Genomic DNA, 12671 nt, shown 5'->3' with positions numbered 1-12671 from the left:
CCTTCACGAGACTTGACAATCTTTTGCTTGATTTCTTCCTTATTCACATCTTTGAACTCCACACAAGCTCCTTTGAAATGTTTATAGTGGGCACACCATGATGAGAGATTGAGGCCTTCAGCTCATCCACATTGGCATCCTTGGGGAGCACCATGCGCCTAACACATAACCCTTTCGAAAGATGAACTAGACGTTCCATGGTGTGCCATGTCACACCCTTCCTCTCCTTGGCATATTTTGCCCTGATTTCCATCAACACTTTTTGTATCTCAACTTCACGTCTTCCTTATCTACCCCTGAAACATAGCATAGGAATCAAAAAAACCATAGGGTCTTTTAGAAGATAAAATAAAGGAAGAATTAGACTAAAGCTAGGATTTTATTCACTGATGAATGCTTGTAGAGATCCAAGAAAGGGTTTTACTAACCAATTGTCAATCATGCTTTACATGAAGAATGAGAAATAATCATTTCACCACCCATCTTAAATAGAATAGCCCAATCACTAAAATTACTTCAACAAAATTGCACATGGAAATAAGAAATCCCCAACTTTCTATAATAGAGTTCAATCTAGCAAGCCACTATTAGCTGCATTTGACTATAAATCACATTAAAACAGTCAAATTGTACTATGCTTTACATGATACAAATAAATCTCATAAACAACCAAGGATGAAATTCTCAAAGGCCTCGTTTGAGAATTACAAAATTATCAATTTTAGAATTTTGACTTAGTCATCTTGTACAGATTAGATTTTGATCAAAAAATTTGAGACCAAAGGACTACTACGCAAAAGGTAACCCAAAGACCTGAAAAATAATAATAAAAGGTGTCCCATTGGAAACAAGTGGTATAGGCAATATGTTGGGCAACTAGTACAGTTTATTTTGTTTCAAAGTAGCAATTAGAATTAAATGCATAAGAAATAATCCTTTGTGTTCATCACATTCCTCCCAAAACCTCTGGCTTGAACTATTCTAGCAACAGACTATTGACGATGACAATGTGACCATTCCATTTTTAGGTGGGACAGGCTAATCTCCAGACAAAATGCATTAAAGACAAAACAAAGTCAATTTTTTTTCTAGATTCATGAAAATGTAGTGTGATTTTGTTGTTGTTTTCAACTACAAACTATGCAGATCATTTGGAAAAATCCATGATGTTTTCGATATTTTGAAAATTGGTCAACTGTACAGTTTGTAGGGATGATAGCCGCATCCTTTTTAGGCCAACATTTATCTGAGTAATAGCCTTATCAACTAAATTAGAGTACCTAGCTTTTAGTCCCACTCCATGTATAGAACATGTGGGAGAGGCAGATGCCATATGCAATGTCTATTATATGCCAATTGAATATCATGCAAGAAGACACAATGAAGTACCTCCCAATCTCTATACCACTGGGAAAAAAGCCCTCCATCAATGAACAATTAAAAAATTACAAGTAAAAATTTGCATTTCATAGAAAATAATGAATGCAGCGTAATCTTGTAGGAATGTATTCCCATTTTCACATCTTATGAGGAAAGGTTTATCGGCTATAGGACAACTTATATGTACCCGTAGCAATGTTAAATAGTCTGAAGTCTATTATAAAGCACTCAAATATATTTGAAAAAACCGTGCATACAAGTTACACCGTAGAGGCCAATTGCAACTAGTGACATGAAAACTATAATCCCGCCTTTAAAAAACATGGATTAAAAATATAAATAAAGTGATAATTTAAAATGAATTGTAAGAAAGTTTTTGAAAGATTCTTCTTTGCTGAGATTTGCTATCTGGATTTGATTGCGTGACCAATTTTTTACATCATCGTTTCGGATCACACTCCGTGATCCATCATCAGGATGCATACAAAAGAAGAGAATGAACTCTTCTTTACTTAGTGTGAATGAACTCGAATCAAGGCATCGTTTCATCAAAATGGAACCCTCAATTTGGATTCTCTAATTATAAGAACGATCAACTACTCGAAAAGACGTTCTTTGCTCCCAAAATCATAGTTGTACAGGTTCTCCTTAATCAACAAGCTAAGCCAAGAGGCGAGCGTATATTTCTGAAAAGGAGACGCCGAGCAGCGGCACAACTGAAACCCTAGCAGAGGTAGAAGCGATGGTAATAGTAGGAAAAGTAATGAAGAGACAAGGGTTCTTCTTCCCTCTGCGTGGTCTCAATCTTGCATTTGGATCTCTATCCATTTTGAACACTTGCCAATCAGTCTTTGCATTGTCCACACTTGCAGAGAACAATGGAGGTCTCGTCAGTCATTTACAAAACCCCTTTGCGCAGTACGCGTCCACTAAATATAATATCTCTTCTGTGGAAATCACTCGGATGTTCCAAATAGCCCCAAACTTGCAGAGGCTCCAAACCCTCGAGAAGGTTGAGAAATTTGTTGGCATCTTAGGAGAAAACGGCTTCACGCAAGAACAAATTGCGAGGATCATGAGGAGCAGGCCGAATATGGTGACCAGGAGTTGTGACCGAATGAGGAATAAGCTTCAACTGCTGAAAGATTCCGGCATTTGTGGGGAGCATTTGGTGAAACTCCTGACGACTAGGCCAGACATATTGTCGTTAAGCCTCGAGCAGAGGCTTATTCCCACGGTCACGTTCCTGCTAAATCTATATCAGTCTCAGGATTTGTTTATCAAATCTGTATTAAGATATATATCAATACTGAAATTGAGCGCGGAGAAGACCTTGAAACCCTCTATTGCCTTTTGGGAGGGCTGCGGCTTTCGGGGAGGGGAGCTTATCAAACTTTTGAGCTTAAGGCCGAGCATTCTGGGTTGCACTTCTTTCACGACTGCGCAACTCGATCTCATTCAGAAAATAGGTATTGAAAAAGGGAGTAAAATGTACAAGCATGTTCTCATCTTTGTGGCCGCTGCTAGCATGGCAACACTTGAGTCCAAAATTCGTAATTTTCAACAGTGTGGACTCTCGTACGAGAAAACTATGGAATTAATTAGGCTTTCACCTTTCCTCTGTGGTCTAAGTGAAGAAAATATTCGAGCAAAGATGGATTTTGTGGTTAAGAACATGGAGCTTCCTCCTAACTCTGTGATAGAGTATCGGTATATACTGTTCAAAAATTTGTACAAGGTCATAAAGCCCAGGTTTTTCGTTTGGAGAAAAATGAAATCCATGAACGGGTTTGAGAATCTTAAGATCAAGTCGTTTAGAACAATCACGGATTTACGGGAGGCAGAGTTTATTACCAAGGTTTTGAATGGGCACCCTGAAGCTGCAACATTGTTTGCTATTTATCAAAAGGAGCTTGCTAACGCTCCGAGTAGCAGCACCGACACACGGATCTTAAGGAAACTTGTCTTCTGAGCATTTGGCCAACTAGATTTCGATACGGATCTCAGGAAAGACGTGTGCAGTATTTGATTATCTCTTGTGATTGAACAAGAAGAGCCCTCGACCTGGCTGCGAACATTGAGATGGCACGGATTCACTTGGATGTATTTTCCTCACAACACCTGTTTCTCAGTGCAATTTTTGCGAAAAATGGGTTCCGCTGGTTGAAATCCTCTTCAAGCAAGGTATGCTTGGCAATCGTTAGACTCGTAAAGCGAGATTTCTATTCCTTTCATTACTAAAATTGGCGTGGGATAATTGTTTAGCTTTCAGTAACTTGATATTGTATCGTAGCTGAAACACTTCGTAAAACATGTATCATTTCGTTTGAACTTGTGTTTATGGTAATTCCACAAAAAAGTCAATGCACAGGTTTAACCTGCTCTAGAGGCTCAGTATATGTTGTATCTTCACACATACATTTCCCGCTTTCTCCTAAATACAAGGCCCTTAGAACCATAGAGACAACTCTCTCACATTAAATAAAAGATCTCCCCATAGACGCGCATTCTAAAATACCCCTCTTGCAAAAATACTTCCCCACTCTAAAACGTTAGATTTTATAACTTCACACATCCCCTTTTCAACATATTAATCCATCCTTTAATTATTAAAATAAACCCCCTCATAAAAAGGCATCCATTTTAGTAATATTAAATTCCCAGAAAAAGACCAATTGCAAAAGACGGGGAAAATAAAAAATGCTTCCTAGTTTGAACTGGGGAGGGCTATTGGAAAGTTTCCATGGCTGAAATGTTTGAATCGGCTTCCTGTAGCACTCATTTGGGAAACAACAGATTAATGCATAAGGTAAGCTTTCTGCGATTCATGTTTTCATATGAACATTTTTTTAAGGTTTTCCACTAAGGTTCAATCTGCATTTCGCTCTTCATGCTTTCATTTTCATGAACATTCTTTATTGCTCCTATTGTTTCTTGAATCTGATAGCTGTGTAGGCCGTGGGTGCATGAGTATTTGCCCATGCTGCATGCTTCAGAAAGGATGAATGTGGTTATTTCTGTCATTTTACTGAATGTACATGAATGAGGGCTTTGAATGTTTATAGCCCGCAACCTCATTGCATGAGCTAGGGCATCATTTTCAATATGATGTTGCATCTTGTTGTGTTTGAAAAATATTGCAGTCTGCATGTTTTTCTATTACTTGTCATTTCCTTTCTTCAAATCGCAGAAAAAATTGAAAGCTCATGCTTTATGAGTTTGCTTGCTCCCTGGGCATCGACCTTTTCTGTAGTCTCTGTTGTATGCATATGAGGGTTTAATCTTTTACATTGTACTTTACAGCATTTGATGAATATAAAAAGGGCTTTTTACTGCTGTATGGTATATGCATGTGCAATGCATTCTTTGTGTTTTAATACCATAGTTGCATGAGTGCATAACTGGATGCCCAAATATTTACCATGCATTCATTATCATTAGCTCATTTGCAGATTTATGAATACTTTGGAGCTGCAATATGCATTTGAAGTGTGAGCTTTGCATAACTTGATATCTCTGGTCTGTTTCTGCTTTTACCTCAAATTTCTGTCTAAGAGAAAAATGCATTATAGCACATGTTAAGAACAATAGAATGCTGAGACTCTGGTTTAAAATTTTGACCAAACAAGGAGCTTCTTGTCATGTCCCCTTTTCAAATAATTAAAAAATAATAATCTTTGGTAAGGTAGGCAGGCTCAAAAGGTGAAGTTTTGGAAAATGGGTTAATCTTTGGAAACCAATGCACTAATAAATGAAAATTATTATTAAAATATGTTTTATTAACCCCTCTTGGACGTGAGTTAAGGTTATGCCCTCTTTTAAGGGATTTGGAGGCATTTTGGGCTCATTCTAGAACTTGATTTTGCTCATTGCTTTGTTGTTCTTCAGAGGCTGCCAAACCTGTGGAGAAAGAGACCCAAGGACGGGAGTTTGCAGATTTCCAGGAAGGCTAAGGATGAGAGTTTAAAGCCATTTCATGTGCAAGCTCATGTAGAGTTTGCCCTTGTGCTGAACAGTGCAGATTTGTAGGTTTTCGGGTGTGTTTTTTGTAAGAGTTTGGTGTTTCCGGTTGAGTATTTCATATCAGTTTGGGTTGCTGCTGTATTTTAGATATTTAGATGTTAAAATAGAGCTGAATATATGTATTGGGTTGTGGTTATACTTCTGTGATAGATTATTAGTGTTTTTGTAGTGTTTCCGGGCTATTTGGTGTTATTTTCGGAAGCCCGATGAGCATTGTTTTTGTCCTCCATTTGGGAGCTATTTTGCAAACTCTATACAGATCTGGAAATGTCATTTTGTAAGCTGTTATGTTGGTGAAATTTCTATAAAAATGTCCACTTTTAGATTTATTAATAATATGTGAAGCTGTGAAGTTTATGGCACTATTTCGGGCATACCCGATTTGGGTTTATTTGAGAAATTGGTGGATTTTTGAAATATTGGTTGTTTGATTTTAAAAATCTGATTAGAGACTTTAAAATCATATAAAATCACAAAGGGCACATTTCAGTGGTATAAGAGCTATGATCTTGCCAGCCTGAGGGTTTGTAGAAGTTTGCATGCAACTAAGTGAAAGAGAAAAGAGATATTTGCAGCGAGAAAAGAATAAAGAAATTTTGATCAAACCTCCAGTTAAAAGTAAAAGTACAAAATCCAAGGAAGAAAAAAGTATGGCTGACCCAGATGAGATGGCAAAGAAATTCTTCCAAGACATCTAGAATACTCAGAAGCAAATAGTGGATAGTCTGGCAGAAACTAGAGAGGCTTTGCGAATATTGACAGAAAAACTGCAGGGAGTTGCGTCTACTAATGAGAAAGGGAGCACTTTAGAGGAGCCAAAAAATTTGAAACCCACACCCTCTAAATCAACAAAAACTATTTTCCTACCTGTAGATGAGCTACCAGTACCAAATCCAGCCCTTAATCCCGTGGAAGAGGTTACAGGTAACTTGATTGCATTAAGAGCTACTTACAATGGCTTAGATGATGACTTTCGCAGTTCAGTTCCTTTTAGAGAATATGTGGATATGATGAACACTTTGATGCCCAAGAAAGAGTACAGGAGGGAACATGACATAAGTGGAAGAGAGCTCAAAAATAAAATAAGCAAGTTTGCAGCACCTACTTTTGATGGAACAAATAAAATTTCAGCTAGAGCATGGATACAAAAATTACAGCACTTCTTCACACTTAACCCCACGAAGGAGAGTGATGCTGTTCAATTTGCAAGTCTACACTTGGAAGATGTAGCCTATGATTGGTGGTATCATGGAATGACTACTCAAGGTCATGATCAGGTAACTACATTTGATGATTTCAGTCAAAAAGTGATAGATAGATTTGACCTCAAGGATGATGAAGAGTATTTTAAAGAATTGTCAAAGTTGAAGCAAGCCAAATCAGTTAATGAGTATATAGAAGAGTTTCAAAAAGTGGCTGTTATGGTACTTGATATGAGTGAAAAGAGGATTGTTTATCTTTTTCTTGATGGTTTGGAAGATTTTGGTAAGGGTTTGGTTAAGGCTTTCTCACCCTCAACCTTACAGGAAGCTATCAAAAGAAGCTTGCAACTTGAAACTTGCGTGCCTATGAAACCAGTCACTAATCAAAAACCCCCAAATCTTTGGCAGCATAAGGGAAATTTTCAAAAAAAGACTTTTCCAACACTACCACCAAAAGATGTGATAAATGTTGCAAAAAAGAAGGTAGATGAAGATATTAGGAGTGAATTACGAAAGAAAAAGCTTTGTTTCACTTGTAGAGAACCATGGGTTCCAGGACACAGATGTTTGGGGAAAGGTCAAGTGCACTCTATTGAAGTTGCTTTAGAATCTGATTTAGATGAGCATGAGGAATTTCATGACACTAAGGAGGAGGAAGAAGAAGAGAAAGAAAAAGAAAGCAGCAAGGGTGGCACTTTAATAGCATTATCAGGAGTCCCAAGATACCATCCCTTTCGAATTCGAGGGGTACTAGCAGGGCAAAGGTTGACAGTTCTTCTTGATAGTGGGGCGACTCACAATTTTATTGATGAGGGATTTGTCATGAAAAGAGGGCTTAAAGTAGAAGATTTTGAGGGATTGAATGTTACTGTAGCTGATGGATTCATTATGCCTTGCACACGGGTGGTGAAACAACTCAAGATGACCCTAGGAGATTATGAGTTATGTGATGACTTCTATGTTGTTGGCATTGGGGAGACAGATCTTGTATTGGGTGTTTAATGGTTGCACTCTATTGGAGGCTATTAGATGAACCATCAAACTATGGAGTTTAAATTTCATTCCAATGGGAAAGAAGTCTTATTGAGAGGCTTATCGAATGGAGCACTTAAGGCGGTCTCTGCAAAGAGGATGGAGAGGACTTTCCGAAGAGGACAAGTAGCATGGGCAGCAGGAGTCATAATTCATCCAACAAGCTCTCCAAAGAATCAAGGTAATTTCCATTTTGAAATTTAAAATATTCTTGATAAGCATAGTATAGTTTTCAATGACTTGCCTTCAGGATTACCACTAGATAGAGGTTTTGAGCATGTTATAGAGTTAGAACAGGGTGCCAAACCAGTTATAACAACCCCATATCGCCATCCAAGAGGTTATAAGGAAAAAATTGAAAAAACTATTAAGGAACTCCTGGATATGGGATTCATAAGGCCTAACTCTAGTCCATTTGCATCATCTGTGGTACTTGTCAAGAAAAAGGATGGTACAATGAGAATGTGTATAGACTATAGGGCTCTAAACAAGAAGACCATAAAAAATAAGTATCCCATACCACGCATAGATGAACTCATTGATGAGTTACATGGTGCTGTATACTTCTAAAAAATTGACGTAAGGCCAGGGTACCATCAAATCCGAATGAGGAGTGAAGATGTGGAAAATATTGCTTTCAGATGTCACTATGGGCACTTTGAATTTCTTGTTATGCCATTTGGCCTCACTAATGCACCTACAACATTCCAATCTTGTATGAATAAGGTATTCAGCTAGCCTCTTCGAAAATTTGTTTTGGTATTTTTTGATGATATCTTGATTTACAGTAAAACATGGGAAGAGCATCTAAAGCACATAGACACTGTTTTGGGAATCTTGGAGCAGCAATCTTTCTATGCTAAGCTGTCTAAATGTGAGTTTGGTTTGACAGAGATCCTATATTTGGGACATATTATAAGCTCTAAAGGAGTACAGGTTGATCAACAAAAAATTCAGGCAATTTTGGATTGGCCTCCACCCACTAATCTTACACAGTTGAGAGGTTTCTTCGGGTTGTGTAGCTACTATAGGAGATTTTCCAAGGGATTTTCTCAGCTTGCTGCCTCCTTGACTGATTTGACAAAGAAAGGAGCTTTTGTTTGGACAGAAGAGGCACAAAAAACATTTGATAAGCTTAAGGAGGTAATGAGTTCATACCCTGTGCTTGCAATTCCAGATTTCTCTTTACCTTTTGTTGTTGAATGTGATGCTTCTGGAGAAGGTATAGGGGCTGTCCTAACTCAAAGGGGACATCCAATAGCATTTGAGAGTAGAAAACTAAATCAATCAGAGAAACGTTACTCCATCTATGATAAGGAAATGTTGGCAATCATGCATGCACTTCATAAGTTTAGACAATATTTGGTATGTGGGAGATTCATTGTAAAGACAGACCATAATAGCCTCAGGTTCTTCTTGAACCAAAGGGATTTGAATAATCGTCAACAAAAATGGGTAAGCAAATTGCAAACTTATGATTTTGATATTGAATACATGAAAGGAAAGAATAATGTGGTTGCTGATGCTCTCTCAAGAAAGCCCACTCTGTGTTCCTTAACATCTATCCCTGCTGATTGGAAAGTCTCCATAATTTCAGAGTATGCTAAAGTTTCCTTTGCCACCAAGATTTTGGATAAGTTAGTGGATGATAACAGGTACAAGGTTGTTGATGAATTGATTTATTACAAGAACAGGATCTTCTTAGTGCCAGGATCAAAAACTAAGGAGAGGATATTGAGGGCCTTTCATGACACACCTTTGGCTGGTCATCAAAGATACTTAAGACATACAGGCAAATTCGTGAGCGGTTTTCATGGAAGGGTATGAAGGAGGATGTCCTTAAACACATTAAGGAATCTCTGGTATGCCAACAAAGCAAGAGTGAGCAAAATTTTCTTGCAGGGTTGTTGCAGCCACATCCTATTTCTAAACAAAAATGGGAAAGTATTTCCATGGACTTCATCACTGGGTTGCCGAAGGTTCAAGGTAAGGATTGCATATATGTGGTGGTAGATAAACTAAGTATGCACATTTCTTTCCTATCACATCTGATTTCAAGGCATCACAAGTGGCCTAATTGTTCTTCAAGGAAATTTTTAGATTACATGGCTTGCCTAGAAACATTGTCAGTGATCGAGACAGTGGATTCCTCAGCTCTTTTTGGAAGGAGCTCTTTCATTTGTTAGGAATTGAACTCACTCCCAATACTAGCTATCACCCTCAAACAGATGGACAAACAGAGATAGTTAATAAATGGATAGAGGGATATTTGAGGAACTATGTTTCAAATCAACAACGTGCTTGGGTGAAATGGTTGCACCTAGGGGAGTATTGTTACAATACATCTCATCACATGTCTATTGGTATGCCTCCTTTTCGTGCTTTTTATGGTTATGATACCCTTTCTTTTGTTAATCTAGTACTTTCAGATAGCAGAGTACCTGCAGCAAGTGATTTCGTCAAGCAAAGCCAAGACATAATAAGGTCCCTCAAGGATAATCTACAACATGCACAGAACCAACAGAAGTTGTATGCTGATAGGAAAAGGATTGAAATATCTTTTGAGGTGGGAGATTTGGTATTTGTCAGGTTGCAGCCGTATAAGCAATGCACCTTGAAGAGGAGTGGGGTAGAGAAACTCAAGCCAAGGTTCTATGGGCCTTATAAGATTACCAAGAAGGTAGGAGAGGTAGCTTATGAATTGGAGCTCCCACCAAATAGCAAAATACATACTGTTTTCCATGTATCTTGCCTAAAGAAGGTTCTAGGCCAGCAAACCATAGTATCTACAGAATTACCACCTTTTGATGATAAAGGGAAATTAGTTTTGATACCAGAAGAGATTTTGGATACAAGAGAGAAAAGATTGAGAAATAGGAGCATCATAGAGCATTTGGTCAAATGGAAAGGATTACCATTGGAGGATGCAACTTGGAAAGGAGCACATATTCTTGAGCATTCCAACCTTCATTGCTTGAGGACAAGCAATATTTGGGAGGGGAGGACTTGTCATGTCCCCTTTTCAAATAATTAAAAAATAATAATCTTTGCTAAGGCAGGTAGGCTCAAAAGGTGAAGTTTTGGAAAATGGGCTAATCTTTGGAAACCAGTGGACTAATAAATGAAAATTATTATTAAAATATGTTTTATTAACCCCTCTTGGATGTGAGTTAGGGTTATGCCCTCTTTTAAGGGATTTGGAGGCATTTTGGGCTCATTCTAGAACTTGATTTTTCTCATTGCTTTGTTGTTCTTCAGAGGCTGCCAAACCTGTGGAGAAGGAGACCCAAGGACGAGAGTTTGCAGGTTTCCAGAAAGGCTAAGGATGGGAGTTTAAAGCCATTCCATGTGCAAGCTCATGCAGAGTTTGCCCTTGTGCTGAACAGTGCAGATTTGTGGGTTTTCGGGTGTGTTTTTTGTAAGAGTTTGGTGTTTCCGGTTGAGTATTTCATATCAGTTTGGGTTGCTATTGTAATACATATATTTAGAGGTTAAAATAGAGCTGAATATATGTATTGGGTCGTGGTTATACTTCTGCGATAGATTATTAGTGTTTTAGTGGTGTTTTCGGGCTATTTGGTGTTATTTCCGGGAGCTTGATGAGCATTGTTTTTGTCCTCCATTTGGGAGCTATTTTGTAAACTCAGATCTGGAAATGTCATTTTGTAGGCTGTTATGTTGGTGAAATTTCTATAAAAATGTCCACTTTTAGATTTATTAATAATATGTGAAGCTATGAAGTTTATGGCACTATTTTGGGCATACCCGATTTGGGTTTATTTGAGAAATTGGCGAATTTTTGAAATATTGGTTGTTTGATTTTAAAAATCTGATTAGAGACTTTAAATATCATATAAAATCACAAAGGGGACATTTCACTTCCATAGTCACATTCCTTTTCGACCTTGTTGATCCTTTGCAAAGGACTTGGCACTCTCCATTTGTCTCAAGCTCCCTCTGAATCTTCAAGCACTTACATCAACCTTCTGACTTCCTTGTTAAAAGATTGTCTGCAATGCTTGCAATAGAGAAACTGTATTCAACACACACTTGAACTTTTAAAGACCAGGAATGTCCTTGACCTTATCTTAGATCGCCCTTTATTGAAAGTTTGTGGAGCTACCAATGTCAAATCTAATTGTACTGTGCAATTTTATTCTTTGCAACGCTGCAACCCACTTAACTAATATCTTAACTTATTCACAAAACTCCCTCTTTATCACTGTTGCCTTAGAGATTGCAAGGAAATTAGCCGGAAGTGAACTCCCCTCTATTAGAATTTGAACTTTAGTTTTCGTAACTTATGTCTTGAGTTCTCGGAATTGAACTCCCTCTAAATGTCATCTCCTCCTCTTACAAGAAACTGATCACATGACAGCTCGAGTCTTCATTCTCCAGCCTGCATAACTTCCTCATAGGCTGCATCACGTTTTTTCTTTCTTGAATGCAATCTCTCAACATCCTTATGCACCTTTTATGTCAGTTTGACAGATAAATAAGCTCGGCACGCCCTTGCTGTGGAGTAGATATTGAAGAATAATCAGTAATAGCAATGATTTGTGTCCTCTTATAGTAGGAAGCAAACCTCCAACCATAATGGCTACAGAGACACCTTCGAAAATGACCCAAAATAGTCTCGATTAAGTCTGCAACCTTGAGGAAGTAGAACATAACAACAACTAGTGAAGTTTGAAACAACAGACTCATATTTCCTACACATAGCAGATGTAGTAGGATTGATACACCAATGCAGATGTAGCAGTAGGATTGATACACAAATATGACACCTCATGGACAACAGTAAGGAGCAAGTAGCGAAATTAATTCTTAAAAAATAAAATTAAGGCTTCATTAAAACAACTTCCAACAATTTTCCCAAAGTTATGCCACTTGGATGTCATTTAGTGATTCCTAAATAGATATGACGAGTAACTTTGCATTTTCCATTCCAAATATTTGTATTCTTGTCACTTTTCTCACTGATGCAAATTCTCTATTTAATGTTGTTTTCAATTTTTTTCGTTCCTTTTGATC

General features: G+C 37.8%; 2 protein-coding genes across 5 annotated transcripts in view; both read left to right on the top strand.

Moving 5' to 3' along the window:
- The first annotated feature begins 1919 nt into the window (after window positions 1–1919).
- LOC149553831 (transcription termination factor MTERF8, chloroplastic-like) overlaps window positions 1920–12671 on the top strand; it is a 28388-nt gene continuing 17636 nt past the window's right edge. For all 3 annotated transcript variants that reach the window (XM_089789181.1, XM_089789180.1, XM_089789182.1), the window contains exon 1: window positions 1920–3564. In XM_089789181.1, coding sequence (XP_089645307.1) covers window positions 2123–3352 — 1230 coding nt within the window. In that variant the 5' untranslated portion in view covers window positions 1920–2122 and the 3' untranslated portion in view covers window positions 3353–3564. The remainder of the gene's footprint in view (window positions 3565–12671) is intronic.
- LOC149553832 (uncharacterized) lies at window positions 3560–8666 on the top strand. Of its 2 annotated transcripts, none has more exons than XM_089789183.1 (2): window positions 3560–4189; window positions 5269–8666. In XM_089789183.1, the coding sequence occupies exon 2, from the start codon at window positions 6411–6413 to the stop codon at window positions 7605–7607; it is 1197 nt and encodes a 398-aa protein (XP_089645309.1). In that variant the 5' UTR covers window positions 3560–4189; window positions 5269–6410; the 3' UTR covers window positions 7608–8666. The 2 variants fall into 2 exon arrangements, with proteins under 2 accessions (XP_089645309.1, XP_089645310.1); XM_089789184.1 differs by having other exon boundaries at window positions 5269–5768.

The sequence above is a fragment of the Cupressus sempervirens genome, chromosome 6 (genome assembly GCF_028749045.1).
Source record: "Cupressus sempervirens isolate cs-2001-9-10 chromosome 6, ASM2874904v1, whole genome shotgun sequence".
In the NCBI taxonomy this organism is placed as follows: Eukaryota; Viridiplantae; Streptophyta; class Pinopsida; order Cupressales; family Cupressaceae; genus Cupressus; species Cupressus sempervirens.
The sequence above is the reverse complement of the archived record's forward strand: the minus strand, read 5'-3'. Positions and strand labels throughout refer to the sequence as shown.